The sequence below is a fragment of the Phyllostomus hastatus genome, unplaced genomic scaffold (genome assembly GCF_019186645.2).
Source record: "Phyllostomus hastatus isolate PE091 unplaced genomic scaffold, TTU_PhHast_1.1 phas_contig_17, whole genome shotgun sequence".
In the NCBI taxonomy this organism is placed as follows: Eukaryota; Metazoa; Chordata; class Mammalia; order Chiroptera; family Phyllostomidae; genus Phyllostomus; species Phyllostomus hastatus.
The window spans coordinates 40168836-40187049 of NW_025333664.1; the positions used below are offsets into that span (position 1 = coordinate 40168836).

An 18214-nucleotide genomic window follows, 5' to 3' on the forward strand; every position below is an offset into this window, starting at 1 on the left:
TATTACAGTAACTTCACAAGTCAGTGCCTTATTTTATTTATATATATATATATATGTATGTGTGTGTGTGTGTGTGTGTATATATATATATATATATATATATAGATATAGATATAAAATACAGTAACCTCATAGGTTAGTGCAGTCTGTGTTAGCTTGAATGAAGACTTCCCTGGAGTTCAAAACAGCAGCACACTCCACCTCTCCCCAGTCTGATTGGAAACTTAGCTTCTTAAAGTAAGTCTCACTTATACCTGCCACGGCTGCTACATGCCAGGCTGGGAAGTGTGGGAAGCAACTGAAGAGAACTGCAGAATGGTTCTGTTCAGGGATCGAGTTTGCTTTTTGAGGGTCTGGTTGCTGTCTGATTTTGTGCTCTGTATGTGACAGGATTGTTGAGTGTTTTCTGAAAGTGGCTCTCTGCAGGCTGCATGTGTACAGAAAGGTAATTGTACCGTCTTCCCAGAGGCAGTGGGTGTTTTGTTCTGCTTTGTTTGGGAAGGACCTTCTATTGAGGTATAGCTTACATTCAAAAAAGCACAGAGATGACAGTATGCAGCTCAGTAAGCAGAACTTGACCAGCATCCAAAAAACCCCTGTCCCCATTTCCCAAAAGAGTAGCCCCCTGTTGGCTTCTAATTATACAGAATTCAGTGACGCACTGTTCTAGAGTAAAAAGGGTGGGGGGGAGTGTATTTTGTATACCTTTAAAATAAATAATAGTTTGGAGATCATATGAAAGGTATTTTCTGTAAAGTCAAGGGAAATACTTTCTTTATAACCTCATTGAAGGACTAGATTAGTAGTTACTTTGGCCAAGGAAAATTTGAATTTGGCAAGCAATCTGTTTTTCCAGGGCAAGAGTGTTGAAGGGATTTTTTTTTTTTTTTAATTTCAGAAGGTTGACTCTAAAAGACTAATTTCAGAGAGCTCATTCACTGGGCAGCAACAGCCAAAACAGCTATGAGACATTTCCTGGCAGTTCATAAAGCTAAACACAAATTTCTTTTTTCTGATTGGGTCTGTTTGTCAAAAGTAGTAAACAGTATGTGGTAGAGAATAGTGTCTCTCCCTCCACCCCCCTGTCGCTCCCCTTTAAGTGAGTTTCGGCACTCTTTGATTTTCTCACAGAGGAATCAAAGCCTTGTTTGTTTTTCTGTGGTTTGAGCCTGGGTCCAACAGGCGTGATTAGAGCTGAGCTGTTGCTGAAGAGAGAGACTAGAAGGAATGTACTCTTGTCATGTGCCTTAGAATTGAAAATGGCTTCAAATCAAATCAAAATAACCACACAGACCACCTCTTTCCCCTCATCCCACTATGTCCTGCTTCTCAGGGGAGACCAGCTCAGATGTAATATTAACAGGGACCCAAAACCTACACAAGAAGCTTCCCTCTGAGAAGGCCCAGGGGGAGAGCAAGACAAGCACTGATGTCAGCTCTGAGGTATGTGGCAAGCATTGCCAACCAGCCTACAGAGAGAGACAGGCTCCCAAGGGAACAAGGGCCTTCCCTTCCTTCCCTGCTGATGTTGTAATCACCAACCCAAGTACTGGTCCCAAGAATCTCTTCCGCCAGCTTCTGAAGTAAAGTTCAGATATGTTATTTGCTCTTGGAGTGCAAGGCCTCATTTTCTCCAAAAACAAATCTGCTGCTCCAAAAAAATGCAGCTTTTAATTTAAACTCTAAGGTCATAACAAGAAAGAAAGCTGACATCTATGGAGTCCCTAATTTGAGCCAGGTTATTATGAAATTCAAGTGATTTCAGTGAGTCCTGGCCTCTCCTCTGTGAAGCAGGCATGGGCATCGTCCCTGTGCAGTAAAGAAAGTCAGGGCTTTGCCATATGGAGTCGTCTGTGCCAAGGCCACACCAACTAGTAACCAGCAGGTACAGCATTTGCACTTTCTTCTGTCAAATTCAAAGCCCATGTTTTTCGAATCTCACCCCCTTCTGCTGCCTACATTCATATTTTCTCACCAGAAATTAAGGGGAATTGAAAAAAATGTTTTTAATTATATTGTACACCTAAAACTAATACATTGTTATATGTCAGTTACATTTCAATTAAAAATCAGTTTAAGAAGAATTTTAAATTAAAAACAAAATTAAGGGAATTGTAATAAAAGGCTAACCCTTTGCTGAGGCATCTCAGACTAAAGCTCTCTATGGAGATGTGGGTGTGACCGCCCTAATCATTGCCATGCTTTTTTATTGGTATGTTTGTTTTGGTTTTTAAAGCTTTCGTGTTAAAATAGGCACTTTGTTGCTTCCTCAGTGAAACCATCATTCTATTTTGAAAGTACAGTGAATATGCTGGGCTTTTGAAAATAAGAGGAAGGGGTACCAGAGCAAAGGTTAACCTAAGAAACTCATCACAAGCCCAGTTAGAGGGAAGGGGGTGACCCTAACTATTAGAAAGCCAATCCCATTAAGTGTACAAGTTACTAGATTAGGACTGACAATAAAATGGACTTAGTCTAGTTGTCTTATTTTTACACATTTCTGAATGAAGGGCTCACTAGTTTACTCTAGGCTTCTTAACACAGTGACTCCTTCAGGCTCATAACCAAGTCACAATTGACACATTTGTGTAGATATTGTTCATGGTTTGCAAATTCATGAATGGAGGCCAAGATATATAAAGTGATTTGCAGAGGGTTCTCCTGTTGGTAAGTAGGGAGCCTAGGTTTATACCAGGTCTTCTCTCTGTTGCCTGCTCATTTCTCACCACATCTCTCTTCCTAGGGGGAAGTAATTCACTTTGAATGCCATCCCCAGAATTCCATGCCTCAAATTTGTTCTGAACAGGTGTCTACTAATGCTTGTAAGGCTTTCCAAGAATGCCAGTTGGGATTTTCTACTTTTAGAAAATCTAGCCCTGTCCTCCTCTCCCATCACTTATGAAAGACATAGCTACAAACTAGGAAGTGGGACTTTAAATTTAAAGCCTACATTTACAGAATCTCCAACTTAAAATTAAGATAATTTTAATTATCTTAAAGGAGGCAGTTCACTACCTGTGTAGAATTAGAGTCATCATTCATATGTGAAAAATGACCATATGAATACAATTGTGTGTGCAGTATATGGAAGTAATACTGATCTCTCTTCTTCAGAGAGTGATTCTTCAATTATGAAGAGAAAAGCCAATTAAAAAACAGAATATCTCTTACCCACTGTCACTGTACCCATATGTTCCTATTATAACCCTTTAGGTCATCACTTTCTAGGTGAGTATGAAATAATAGTCAATCTCAAAAATGAAAAAATGCCAAAAAACAACAAGTGCTGGTAATGATGTGGAAAAAAAGGGAACCTCGTGCACTGTTGGTGGGAATGCACATTGGTGAGGCCACTGTGGAAAACAGTATGGAGTTATCTCAAAAAATTAAAAATGAGTCTGCTTTATGACCCAGCAATTCCACTTCTGGAAACAGATTAAAAAAAAACATAAAACATTAATTCAAAAGAATATATGCCCCCTGCGTTCATTGCAGCATTATTTACAATAGACAAGATTTGGAAGCAGCCCAAGTGTCCACTAATAGATGAGTGGATAAAAAGCTGTGGTACATTTACACAATGGAATACTACTTGGCCATAAAAAAGAAGGATGTCTTACCCTTTGGGTAACTACATGGATGGACCTGGAGAGTATTATTCTAAGTGAAATAAGCCAGTTAGAGAAAGATAAGTTTTATATGATTTCGCTTATACATGGAATACAATGAACAAAATAATAGATACAAAGAATAGACTGGCAGTTGTCAGAGGGGAGGAAAGTTAGAGAGCTGGGTGAAAAAGGTAAAGGGATTAAGGGAAAAAAAACTCATAGACATAGACAACAGTATGGTGGTTACCAGAGGGAAAGGGGATGAGGCAAGATAGAAAAGGGGAAAGGGGGGGAAAGTGGTGATGGAAGAAGACTTGACTTGGGGTGATGAACACACAATACAATATACAAATGATTTATTATAGAATTGTACACCTGAAACTGATATAATTTTATTAACCAATATCACTCCCATAAATTAAATTAAGTAAAAGAGAGAGAACATGACTGCGAGTCACATTAGCCAAGATTCAGTTAAAAACATACTATCATGAAAAGATATTCATTTTGAAATAGCATTTGCTGACTTCAAAAATAACAAACACTCATCTTAAAATTATTTGTAAGATACATAAAAGTATAAAGAAGAAAATAAAAATCCCTGTAAAGTTCCACTGAGCTAAAAAAAAAAAAGAGAAAGAAAAAAACCTGTCACTCTAAATGGTTGTGTCCTATCATGGAGAATTTGCATGTTTAGATTACTCTTTTTTTTAAGACTTGACTTATTTATGTTTAGAGGGGGAGGGAGGGAGCAAGAGAGGGGGAGAGACATCAGTGTGTGGTTGCCTCTCATGCAGCCCCTACTGGGGACCTGGCCTGCAACCCAAGCATGTTCCCTGAGTGGGAATTGAACCAGCAATCCCTTGCTTTACAGGCTGGCATTCAACCCACTGAGCCACGTCACTCAGGGCTGTTTAGATTACTCTTTAAAGCACTTCCACTCTTTAAAGCACTCCCACCCTGCCATTTAGCGGCTCTTTAATAAATATTAGTTGATTAACATCAGCTGTACTCTCCTAGTTGGAGAATGAAGCCAACGAGGATAAGATGTGATGAGTTCCAATGTGGGTCAGTTCTCTGATCATTCCAGGGCCACATACAGGGTGGGGCAAAAGTAGGTTTACAGTTGGAGTATGCAAAACATAGAGTTTATTCTTGTATTATTATTATTATGTATTATTTTTCATACAAACAACTGTGTTATGTTTCCTTTTGAGACAGTAATCCACTCCCCACACACAACCCCTCTCCAGAGTAGTACATATAAGGATAAACACATGCTTTAACAAAAAGTATACACAGTTTCAGGTCCTACTCAAAAGCCTTGAGATCAGTAACTTCATCAACAGAGTGAGATACACTCATTACTGGTGTGTCCCTCCAAGGAATGAGGTATGACATTCCTCATTATTCCAACATGTGTTTATAGGACTGGTGAGTTTTACATCTTACCACTCTTGCTTCAGTCTTTTTCAACCAATGGTAAATGAGTCCAAAATTTCTGGTAGTAAAATCTCCACTTTGCAAAACTAATTGCATTTTTGTGGTTAGTGCTTTGGTTTTTATTCAAGCAAAATAATTTTTATTTCTCATTTGATATTAATCTTGGGAAATTCCTCTATTTTCAAGTCTTATTTCAAGAAAAACAAAATTTTTGCAACTCCAAAAGTGTTACTTATCCTGGATTTTCTATAACTGTCCACCTCAGACTATCAACAGTACAAAAAGCCAACTTTTTGTGTTCATAAAAGTCAATAGTGAAAAATAAGACAACTGTTTTATTTTCATTAATTGCTGCATAGTAAAATGTGTAATTATTTGAAGAAAAGTATCCTTAAACTGAATTATCACATATTTCAAAGAGAACATCAATTTATACATGCCTGCGTCTTTTCAATAGAGAAATACTGAAATGTGGTTAAATACCAGAGACCATAGCATGAGTAAGAAAAAGGATTTGAGGAAATTTCCTCGGAGTTAAACAATTACAACTACTTTACTCCAGATCACTTTTTAAAAAATGAGTATGGAAGTCTGGCTCAAGCTTTAGTATCTAGTGTGACTTGTTTTTAATTGCTAATTTATAGATTGGTTTAATCCCTTGAGTTATTATCTGCCCTTTTTAATATAAATAGTCATTCTGAGAGATGTAACCAGAGAGGCATATTGATGCCAAGTTGCAATTAAAACTTTGGGTCTGACTTCTGATCAAGTCCATGTGACCATATTGTCAGGAAGGATCAAACATCCTTATACAGTTAGCAAGGGGTAGAGAGAAAGGAGAAAGACTGATTTTGCAGCATATAAAGAATGCTTATATTGTTTTTGAAAATTAGTTTAAATAGAAGACCATCTTTCTTTCCCATAGGGCATCATTTGTTATGTAATTTTTATTTTAGGGCATCAAAATTGTGTCAGTTATGTTATATCAACTAAAAGAAGGTTCACAGGTCTGGAATTAAGAGTCCCCGCATGGGAACTTCTAGCCCTATAATTTGGAGAGCCCTAACCATCAAGGTAGAGTTGGGAGTAGCATCACAAAATAAGACATATGAAGATATCTGTACTATAGTGTTTTCTGACCAAAGAAGCTTCCATCCCAAGAAAGATAAGCACCTCCTAGGCAGGAAATATTACCATTACCTGGAATTGATATAGGAATTGAGAGCATGAGCCAGGGGACATTTGAAATACTACATTGATTTAAATGGAAGCTTGGGAATCTTTAAAACTTTGACACTTTTCCTAGCACTCTTCTCCTGCCAAAAGGACGGCTCTGATTGGCTGTCTTGGTGAGGCAAGCATGGCATGGAGGAGACCTCACTAGCCAGGGGTCCCACCCATAGCCTTGCCTCATTCGTGTAGCCTCTCAACGGGGACCATGTAGTGCAGGCACAGCTCCTGGCCTCTCACCTCATGCACAATGTCCACTGTAGAAGTTCTTGCTTATTGTCCAGGCCCAGGGCTTCTTTTAGAAGCCAAAATTCACAGCCTGCCTCTTGTTGAGTCAAAGATTACATATTAAATGCATACTGTTTTTTTAATAGAACCAAGTGAAAGGCCTTATAATCCCCTCACCCATGTGTGGTTCTTGATGGTTTACACAGCTTTTTTATATATAAAGTCCCCTTAAATCTTTCTAATGCCTTGGAAGGCCCCATTTATTATCCTCATTTTTATAGATGAAGAAACAAAAGCTTACTTAAGTCAAGCCAGGAGGCAAGTAAGACTGAAAATGATTCAAGTGGCAGGCTTTTCCTACAACCTCAAGTGGTGGCTACACTGCCTTTCTCATTTGTTTTATGAGGAGAAAGGACAACCACAGAGGTGAAGTCACATCATAGCAGAGGATGCCTAGTCTACATGACTTAACATTGATGTTGTTAACCCTGCATCACCAGTCCAAGGTTGAGTCTGCCAAGTGTCTGTTCTGTAAAATTAAAGGTCCTTCTATCTCCATACAATATTCTTCAGAAGCAAACAACTAAGTCCTGCCCACACTCAAGGGATAAAAGTAGACCTAAGCTTCACCTCCTGAGGCCAGGAGATGGGCACAAATTATTTAGAATTTTCTATAAGGAGGATTGGTCTCTCTTCTCCCCTGCCTTCTTTTTTACTGTCCTTTTACTAGAAGACACTGAAATTAGCTGATGGATTTTAAACATAAAATAGCACATGAATATAGCCTATACTTTTTTATAATGCCCTTCCTTGAAGCCCACCAAAACAAGTAATGATACAAGTGAATCACCACCCAGTAGCAGTCATCTTTATTTTGACGCCATCTCTGCTGGACTGGTGGGATCTACCTTTAATGATAAAACATTCTTTATCATTTATCATTTATCATTTATGGGATGAAGTATGCATTGCTGACAATACATAAAGCAAAGCCAGGTACAGGGCATCCCTGCAGGGCAACAGGGTACTCTGCAGGACTGGAGCTGGCTGTCCCAACAACACCTGGATGATAGTGTCATCACCAGAGTCATACGTGCTGTATTCTGCAAGGGTAAGAAGAAGAAACAATTTTCACATAGCCTCCCAAAGAAAGGATCTGTAGTTCAACAGTCACTTTCAAGCACATGCTACATGCCGTCCTTGGACTGAGAGTTGCAGGTGGGTCACATCATGCACCCCCCCTCCAGGTCTGGTGTTCAGACGGCTTCCCCTGGAGGCGAGAATTCTAGTTCTCTCGAAGTCAGTGCAGTGGCAAAGGCAAAAGAATGCTGAGTTCACAGGAAGGGAAGGAGCCTGTACAGGGGGTGAGAAAGCAAGGCTTCATGGGAATCCATGTCAAGAAAGGCAGTGAGCCCACCAGACACAGAACAGCATGTGGAAAGGAGCAGGGGCACAGAGGACTGCAATACTGTTAGCTTCAGCAAGAACATGGGCCGTTTGTGGGATATGTGCTGGCAAGAAGGAATGTAAGGCAAGGCCTGGGATGCACTCTGAGTCTTTAAGATAGTGGAGAGCATTTTAGAATGATCACACCAGCGGAACTCTAGCAGTCTCTCTAGTTCGAATACCAACCAATGAAATTAGATGCTGGCCATAATCACTTGCAGACCAGTGTAACAAGCAAGGATGTCAGGGGCCTGAAGTGGGCAGACATATAGCCAGGACAGCAGCATGGCCCAGAAAGAGAGCAAAAAGAGTTACTAGTAAACCAAACCCATCCTTCATACCACATACTTTCTCATCTGAAATGGTGCTGGGGGCCCTCTAATTCCCATCATTCTGAAAGATACACAGTCTCTGAGGATGTTTGGCTCATCTGTGGTTTTGGGCTGCTAGAGACAGAATGAGGCTGTGACAAAACACTCAGGGCAAGGAAAACCCAGAGGGGCTAGACTTCCGATCTTTGTTCTTTGTACCTATGGGTGGGCGGGGCTGAGAAAGAGTAAAAGAGCATGAAAAATAGAAAGATGTACAGGAAACTAGGTGGCTTTTCAATTAATTTATCAAAGCACTTTCAGTTCCCATTTAAAACCAAGCAAACCACAGTTAACAGAAAGAAAAAAAACAAACACAAAACCAAACAGGCCTGAATCATTAAACTGGGTATCCCTTTTCAAGGGCATATAGCACACATTCAAAAAGCAACAGAGGGAGTTAATGGTTTTTGCCCAGGGAGTAGGTGTTAGGTGCATAGATGCTGCTCATTTTGTGAGCTCTCACCCAGCCCTCCCAACAAATGCCCTCTGAGTGGTCCCATTTTATAGATGAGGAATCTGGGGCCTAGAAAGGTCATCTTCTTCCTTCAAGGTCACAAAGTAGAAAACTTCATTTGAACTTCACAGCTGCCTTGAGGACCACTAAGACACCAAGTCATGTGCTTTATGAGCAGTTTGGATGGAGTATAGCGAAGTGCTGTTGGCTTCCTGGGTGTCACATCTCAGCTGTGCTGAGATGGGAAGAATCAGTTTCTCGGCTGAGAGGCAGGAGCATGTGGGTAGTTCAAAGGAAGCATTCAGGCTGGATTGCTGGCCGGAAGACCCGGCTCTGCTGTTGAGCTGTGTGTGCTTCATCATGTCTTCACATATCTGTGCCTCAGTTTCTTCACATGTAACATGGCGCACTAGACACCATTGTGCCTGCTCCACTGACACTGCAAAATTTTACCTGACACTTTCTTGTGCCACCAAGGTGGATGGAAATGCCTTCCCCCATATTTGGGAGCAGCTGTCAAGCAAGGACCAAAGGGAGCAGGTGTATAAATGCTCCAGCTGCTTCCCCACCGTGAGGCAACCCTGAGGTGTGTCTTGGACTTCCCAGCAGAGTGAGCTCCAACTGCCCCCAGTGATGACTAGCTTAATAAAACACACTATATTGGCTGCCTCCCCTCTTGTCTCACTTCAGCAGTCCAATACCAGTGTTTCCTGGGATCACCTCCCAGATGAACTACTCATATTCAAGTCCTGGTCTTAAGGTCAGCTTCTGAGAGAATGCACACTAAGATGAATAGGGATTATGTATCATCTCAGTCGAAGGGTTGGAAAGTATGTAATAGTGCTTGGAACTCACTGAGCACCATGCAGTGTCAATTCTAATCCTTAATCCAATTCTTAATCCAATTATACAGCCAAAGGAAAATATGTTAACACATAAAGAAAAATTATTTTGCCCTTGTACAGAGGGAGGCCGATCATGCCATCTCCTGATTTTTTTGTAGTAGGAGCAACCAGGCTTGCATCTCATCTCCACCATCCTGAGAAGTCATTTGACTGCTAAGCCCCATGCCCAGGTGCATAGTGAGGGTGGCACTAGTTCCTACTACAAAGGGTGGAACTGAGGATTAGCACTTAGTGAGGCCATATATACATAGCTCCCTTAGAAACTGCACAAATAGATGCCCAATAAATGTCAGCGATTATAAATATTTAAATTTCACAATTTGAGCTCCCATCTCTTGTAATGGGCTTCTCTTTTTACTACTTTACTTTTTAAAAAATTATCAGAATGCTAGAACTCTAATAAACCAAGAGGCCATATGACCTAACTTCATCATTTACCTTTATCATGTAACTTTAGGTTGCAAACTATACATTTTGAGTATTATGTTGTTTAGGTTCTGGTTTCTATTGGAATCCCCTGGAGAATATTTATGATTATTTTGTTTTGTTTTAGCAATCAGTCAGGTTCAGACTGCTAGTTCTGTCTTGCCTTCCATGGGCAATGATTCTGATGGCAGTTCAGAAGTTTGAGGCAATGACAATGAGTGACACGAAGTGACTTGGCCAAGGTCACTTAGAAAGATAGAGTTCGGCTGGCTGCCAGGCCTCATGCTCCTAGTGCTTTCTAAGATTTCACCTTCTCTGGATTTTACCTTGACCTCTCAGGCTCTCACTTCCCCCTAGACAGCATTGGGTAAGCATGGCCAGCCTCATGATGACTCCCTGTCTGATCTCTAGCCTTTTCTGAAACGAATGCTGTCAGTTGGCGTGACAAAAGGGAGAAGGCTCTGTCTTGCTTTCCTAACAGGGGAGTGATCACCCACAGCATGGGAGGGAAACACATTTAACAATTCTTACAAATAACAATATCAAGTCTCATTAAGGCAAGAAGCATTCAAGCCACTGCCATGTTCTTTACTATCTCCCCTTATGGATGAGCTTTGGGGACAGTTGATGGGATCTGTATAAATATTTTCAGAAAATTTGTTTTCAGTTCTGATTATTCAGCTAACATTTTGTTTCTAAAATTTATAATATTGTATATAGCTCAAACAATTCTCTAGTATGTTGTTTTTTTGGTGGATAAATACACTTCACATAACCAGATTTCTTGGGTTCGAATTCTGACTCTCCCTCTTGCTAAGGGTGTGGCACTGATCTCCTTGGGTTTCATTTTCCTCATCTATGAAACGAGCCCCCATAGGGCTTGTTTGAGACTTGAAGAGTCAGTACATGTAAATTGCCTAAAATGGTGTCTTTGTTCTTAGTTTGAACTATTTTGTTTCTAGGATTTAAGCAATCAGAGATAATAAAAAACAACAGATAGTGATATATATGAAACGTGATCATTCTGGATTATTTTATTTGTTTGTTTTTCTGAACTAGTTCTCATTCTGAAAGATTTTTCATTCCTTTTTTCACTTAGATCATTGTACCCTCTCCCTTTATGAACTGAACCTGTTTTTCTTATTGGAGAAAACCAGCTGGGTACCAGATCCCTTGGACTTTAATAGTTGTTCTATTTATTAAGGACTTGGAGAGGGGGGTTAGGAGTAAAGTCTTGAAATCAATGCAAAAAGAGCAGTCTTATTTCTAAATAATTGCCTTTAAAAATGGACTAAAAAGGCAAGTCTCTCTCTGGACCATACCCATGCCTTTCCCCACCCCCTGAAAGATTTGACATCTCTCAGTCTCAGTTTCCTCCTGTATAAAATGGCCATAGTATCAGTATTATGCAAAAATAACAGAGTTGTAAGAATTAGATGACATAATGAAAAAAAGCACTTACAGCCCAGCCAACTGAATGCTCAATGTTAATTGCTATTATTGATTTTTCATTGTAATAAAAAAGTAAAGTCAAAGATATTATGAAGTTGCACATTATTAACACAACATAACCAATGGAAACCAATGTGAAATGTTAAGTAAAAATGTTTTTCTTCTTACTTTATAACCTCTTTTGCTTCAACCTGAATTCTATAGTTGAATAAAGCTCTCTAGTTAAGCAGATCTTCCAGATAGGATATGGAGATGGAGGAACAAAGAGAAACTTGGACAGGGGAAGCTGATCATTGTGGGGTCAGCAATAACTTTTGGCATCCTTTAACCCTTGGATTGTGGGAAAGTTGTGGGGTTTTTTTGTTTGTTTGGCTTTTTTAGAGGGAGGGTAAGGGAGATAGAGAAGGAGAGAAACATCAATGTGTGGTTGCCTCTCCTGTGGCCCCCACTGGGGAACTGGCCTGCAACCTAGGCATGTGCCCTGACTGGGAATCAAACTGGCGACCTTTTGGTTCACAGCTTGAGTTCAATCCACTGACCTACACCAAGCAGGGCGGAAAGTTGTTTTTGATGTTTGTGTATCTGACTTAGATTTCTCTTTGTCCCTGACCTTCTCATAATACATGATAACTTGGATTCAGTGTGATCTGGTCCAGTGTCAGGAATTTCAAAGGCCGGAAAGATAACAACTATTCCCAGTCTTATAAGTAAGCAGATACATGGACTTCCACAATGAAATCACATTAAAGTCTCAGATATTAGGTGTGGTTACTATCTAGGTAGCTTTGATGAGAATGTGCAAACATTTGAGATTGACAAGCTGATATTGAAAAGGCATAAATCATCTTCGGTCTGGATCCCCAGACCTATGATCCTGGTCATGTCACTGTCAGCCAAGAAAGCTACTCCATTGGGCAACCACCTAAAGAAAGAAGGAGAAAAATGCTTCCCATACCTAAAGGTGTTTCTAACTCAACAAAAACATACTTCAAAAAATTTTTACCTACAGCCCTGGCTGGTGTGACTCAGGGGATTGAGTGCCAGCCTGTGAACCAAAGGGTTGCTGGTTCGATTCCCAGTCAGGGCACATACATGGGTTGTGGGCTGGGTCCCCTGTTAGGGGTATGTGAGAGACAACCACACATTGATGTTTCTCTCCCTCTCTTTTTCCCTTCCTTCCCCTCTCTCTAAAACTAAATAAGTAAAATCTTTTTAAAGAATTTTACTTACAGAACAGTTGCAAAAAGGGTGCTAAAGATTTTGTCTTCCTCTTGCCCAGATTCCCAGAATGTTAGCACTTTGTCACATTTGTATCATTCTTTCTCTCTCTGTTTACACACACACACACACACACACACACACACACACACACACCATCCTCTTTTCTGAACCATTTGAGAGTTAGTTGCAGACATTGTATCCTTACCCTAAGTGTGTATTTCCTAAAATCAGAAACATTGTTACAAAACTGCAGTAAAATTAACACTGATTCAGTGTTAACACTGTTACCTCATCTGCAGACTTTATTCAAATCTCATCTAATGTTCCACTAATGTCCTTTACAGCAAATGAAATAAAGAATTATGTTTGGGTCCAGAATCCAATCTAAGATAACATGTATATTTAGTTGAATGTATTTCCTCAGAAAAATACTTTAAGGGATCTTGAATTCTCACTATTAGAAAGTCCTTTCATGAAAATAATATTTGCTTACCTATCAACTCAATCAGTGGAAGAACTAGGTCCAAAAAAGGGTCTTCTAGAATATCCAGAAGCCTGAGCTTCTGGAGGAGAAGGCATAAAAGCAGTTTAAATATATTTAATTGCACTGATTTTATGTAAGAGAAACAGAATTCATCAGGGAAGATGTTTTTCTTCCTGGCTTTACAGAAGAAAGGTTGGAGTATGACAGTGCTACCAAGTTTTGTTGGGCATGTGGGTGTGTAGTTATAACTTGTCTGCCCTCTAACCAGTGCATAGTGTTGCAGATAGATGTCCATTCCAAGAAAGCAGACCTACATTTCTTCTTTCTTCAGACAATGGTCACATTAGCTGCACTTTCTTTGGCAGATGTGGTGTTGGAAAAAGCCATGCACAAGTGCATCTTGAAGCCCCTGAAGGGGCACGTGGAGGCCATGCTGAGAGACTTCCACATGGCTGATGGCTCATGGAAACAACTCAAAGAGAACCTGCAGCTTGTGCGGCAGAGGAATCCACAGGAGCTGGGGGTCTTTGCCCCAACCCCTGATTTTGTGGATGTGGAGAAAATCAAAGTCAAATTCATGACCATGCAGAAGATGTATTCTCCAGAAAAGAAAGTCATGCTGCTGTTGAGGGTCTGCAAGCTTATTTACACTGTCATGGAGAACAACTCAGGTGAGGCTGCCATTTCCCACTAGGGCCAGTGATGTGGCCAGTGACCAGGCTAGTCTGCACCCACAGGTGAAGCCTGCACAGCCCCAAGTACAGTGGAAATATTAGCAATAATCATTACTACATTTTGGCCAGTGAGGGTTTGTGTCAATGGTCTACAGCATATGTCAGAAACTTGGAGCATGCAGTAATGGTGCAGTTTTATTAGAGCCAGCCATTTCATTGGCTCTCCCTTCTTTTCTACAAGCTGAAGCAATGTAATTGGAATTCACAAAAGAGTTATAAAGTTGGGAAATAAGCCCTAGGATTTCCCGTGTGCTGCTCCTTATAGATCCTAACTATGACTCATAGATAGTGATAGAGCCTTGTATTCTTCTAGGTCTTCAGGGAGCCTAGTGTAATTCATTGGATGAGTAGTACCTTTTCCTCTGAGTGAAACTGCTTCATGGAGAAGGAACTGAGAGAAAACACAGGCTCGAATACCCACTCTTTGAGTAGATGGAAGTGTGTGTGCATTCAAATTGTTGAGGAAAGACAATACATGAGCTCTTACACTAGCAATGATAGCATATGAGCATCACCTCTTAAATTTGCCAGCATATTTCACATATAGAAAATATATTTTTTGTAGTTCATGAAGTCATTTATAAAACACCCTAGAAAGTATCTGCACAGGATTATGTTCTTCTGAAGTACAGTTTCTCAATCTCAGCACTAATGATATCCTCACCAGATAATTCTTTGTTGTGAGGGCTATCCTTTGCCTATGGGAAGTTTACCAGCATCCTGGATATCATTTGCACCCCACCCTCCAGTCCCAACAATAAAAATGTCTCTAGACAATGCCAGTTTCTCCTGGAGACAAGATCACCCCTCACCCCTGCTAAGAATCACCACTGTAATGAACAATAGAAAGAAGGACTAAAATCTTTTGGCCATACATTACACATGTGTATCTATTGTACATATGCTGAATTAGCACATTTAAATAAACTGTGTGGGCAACTTGAACAGAGAACAGCCTTTATTCCTGGTTTGAGTTCAGTCCTCTCACAGTGTTTGTTATTAACTTGCACAGACAGCATTAGGAAACAGGACACAAAGGGTTAACATGATAAGAAGATAACTTTGTAAATTAGTTTGTAATATTATTGCCGAAAGTTAAGCTGTTTAAAAGTACTGTGTCTTATTGCATAATGATGTAATTCATGACAGTGGGGAAAAAAATCTTTCCGGTGTTCATTGACTCCTAGAGGCTCATTCTGAAATTGTGAGTGAGGTCTGGTCTGAGACATGGGCAGTGGGGAGGGTCGTGGGCTACACAGGATTCCAGAAACACCCACCTCTGTTTAAGAATAGCACATTTACCCAGGATGACTTCTCGCTATCTAATAAAAGCAGCAAGTAGGAAATGAAAGAAAGAAATGTGGGTGAAATTATTCCTGTTCTCCCCTTCCCTCCTAATCCTAGGGAGGATGTATGGTGCTGACGATTTTTTGCCAGTCCTGACCTATGTCATAGCGCAGTGTGATATGCTGGAACTGGACACAGAAATCGAGTACATGATGGAGCTCTTAGATCCTTCGCTGTTACATGGAGAAGGTAATATGCTTTCTGAAAGGTGGAAAGAACTGGGTGCTTGGGAGGGTTTTGGTGAGGGTTTTACTGAGATGAGGTTCACGTAACAAAATCAACTGTTTTAAGGTGAACAATCCAGTAGAATTTAGTACACTTACAATGTTGTACAATACACAACCTCTATCTGACTCCAGGAATATATCCCAAAATAAAACCCCTTTCCCACTAAGCAGTTATATGGGAGCTTTATTAAAATTGTGAGGGTTAAGTCCAGTTTTAATTTAAAAGTTGCTGACTTTTTTTAAACTACAAAAGTAATACATATTTATTGTAGGAAATTTAGAAACATCAGAAAAACACAGAAAGTGTAACCCTGCCATAATTATACTTTATTGAGATTGGTTAATTACAATTAAAAAATGTTCAATAGAATAAATGCTATGTTGAAAAAGAAATGGTTTCTTTGATTTCAAGAGGAAGTTGAAATCAAACTTTTGTTAGAGAATATTTCTGCCTGAAAAAATGTCTGGCTGGCTATTGTATATGTGAAACAGATGGAGGCCTGTCTTTCGTTTTCATCATTTAAGGACATGTTTGTTTTCAAGATGAAAACAGCATTGATTTTCTTTTTAATTTAAAAAATAGTATCTGCTTAAATAAAAAAAAAACAGTGGAGTAAAATCTGGGCTGTTTGCTTTCAATTTATCTTGGCAATTCACTTTCCTTCTTGTGTCTGCCTGACTCTAACATATCTTAGCAGATATTCCTTCTCCTGACACATTGATTAGGTATTTTATCATGGAAATAATTTGGATGTTTGTCATTGTGGTACACAGCCTTGAAAAGCAGAAATAACTGGGACTCTGCTGTGAGTTACTGTGTCTTTTTAAAGGAGAACAAATCAGGGTCTGTCCATTGTGAATCCTGTTCACCCATTATTATGTGTCCCTTTAAGAGCTCAGCTAGATCCTGAGCTCTGAATTGTTACATAGACCTTTCTTTTTCTTTTCCCCAGTGAAGTATAGTCAAGGATTAAGTTAAAAGGTCCAGGAGTTGATAGGATTCCCCAGGGATGTGTCATACTTGTACTTTTCCTGAAGGGAACTTCATTGTATTGCCACCCACGTGTTCTTTAGTCTCCTACTGCTTGGCTTTCTTATGAGGTCTGCCCTCCTCCTTGGAGCCCCTAAAGTGCAGCTTTCACCTCTCTAGGGTTAGTGCTGACTCAGGGTTAGTGAGGATTATCTTTTCATGTTGTCTTCCCACCCCAGACAGAAGTGAACAGCCCCTTTCATTCCTGGGACCTCTCACCTGTTTATCTGCCCTCACTATTATTCACAGCCTGAGGCAATGAGACTTTCCTTCCCTGCTCTGCCCTGGGGCTTGACAGGAGGGCTGAAAGAGTATGGATTTGTCCAGTGACTAAGAGGAGTATTCGAGCCATCATTATTACACTTCTCATCATTGTTATATATTGCATCATTTTTATAATTTTTTATGCATCTGGGTTTTTTTTTAGCTTCAATCATGTTTAATTCTAGTAATAAATATGTCAAATTCTTGGCACTTTAGGGAAAGGGCATGCCAGTTTCACTCAGAAAATTACCGTTTTGTTGCTGACAATGTACACTTAGGACAAACATATGGCTTATGTCTTGTGGCCGGAGGAATCCAGACAGGCACTTCCTGCCACCTTTCCCTGCTTTCCCCAGGGGAAGATACTATCCTGGACACTGTTGATGATCACAGCAGGTTGCTGTCCTCACCTCCAGAAATCATGCCTGAGAGAAATACAAGGGCCCAGTTAGTGAACATATAGAGCAGCCTGTGAGTTCATGCTTAAACTTAAGCCTGCTTCCACTTAACTATGTCTCAGACAGCTTGGCTGCCTTCTTGGGGAGAGTAGGTAAGAGCATGGGAGCAGGGATGCATGCCTGTGGTTACAGACCAGGCCTGTGCTCCAGTGAACTGAAGCTGTACAGACCAGGAGGAAGAAGCTGCTGAGCAGAGAGCTACATCAACCCAGCCCTCTGTGGCCTGCCCCAGGCCCTCTTTGGTTTGCAGGGCAGTAGCCCACATCTCTTTTCTGCTGTTTAAGCAGGTAGTTTCATTATGGAAAAAGCATCATAGAACCCCTTTTAAGTGCACAGCTCTTGTGGTAGGGCTTTAGTTTTGCTGAAATATAAACCTTCCTCTAATTGCATCCACATGTTTCAAAGTGTGGTCAGTTTTGTGTTTCCAGCATTTTGCATTTTCTCCTTAGTGGCCTGAGCAGATCACAGCTATGGAGTCTAAAATTTGATATCCAAAGGAAACACCCTCCCTCCCAAACTTGATTGTAACAGTACCCCTGAGTCCCAGTTCTGATACTAGCACCTCTTTCTTGAATATTTAAGTCAATATTGCTTTCTCCTAAAGTTCTGTGTAGCATTTAAATGCACTGCTGTGTTTCATATTTAGTTGTGTGCTGATTTGTTTTGGGGGCAAATATTTAGTAAAAAATCAGCTACTCACAATTTTGTACTCACATGTGGAGCTGCCTCGGGGAACTTACTCCTGGCTGGTGAGCAGTTAAACTATTCAAATAACTGTAAACAAAAAGGCTGATGTGTGATGTGTGCACAAAAAGTGTATTACTCAGAGTGGCCTAGGTGATGCTGCCATTAAAAAAAAAAAAAAAAAAGCAAATCTATCAGT

At 40.2% G+C, this 18214-nt stretch overlaps 1 protein-coding gene across 13 annotated transcripts in view; it reads left to right on the forward strand.

Annotated features, from left to right (window-relative positions):
• The window catches only part of RIN2 (Ras and Rab interactor 2), a 230294-nt gene that overhangs the window by 206121 nt on the left and 5959 nt on the right, over window positions 1-18214 (forward strand). For all 13 annotated transcript variants that reach the window (XM_045832679.1, XM_045832683.1, XM_045832680.1 and 10 more), the window contains 2 exons: window positions 13637-13942; window positions 15410-15541. In XM_045832679.1, the coding sequence (XP_045688635.1) occupies window positions 13637-13942; window positions 15410-15541 (438 nt within the window). The remainder of the gene's footprint in view (window positions 1-13636; window positions 13943-15409; window positions 15542-18214) is intronic.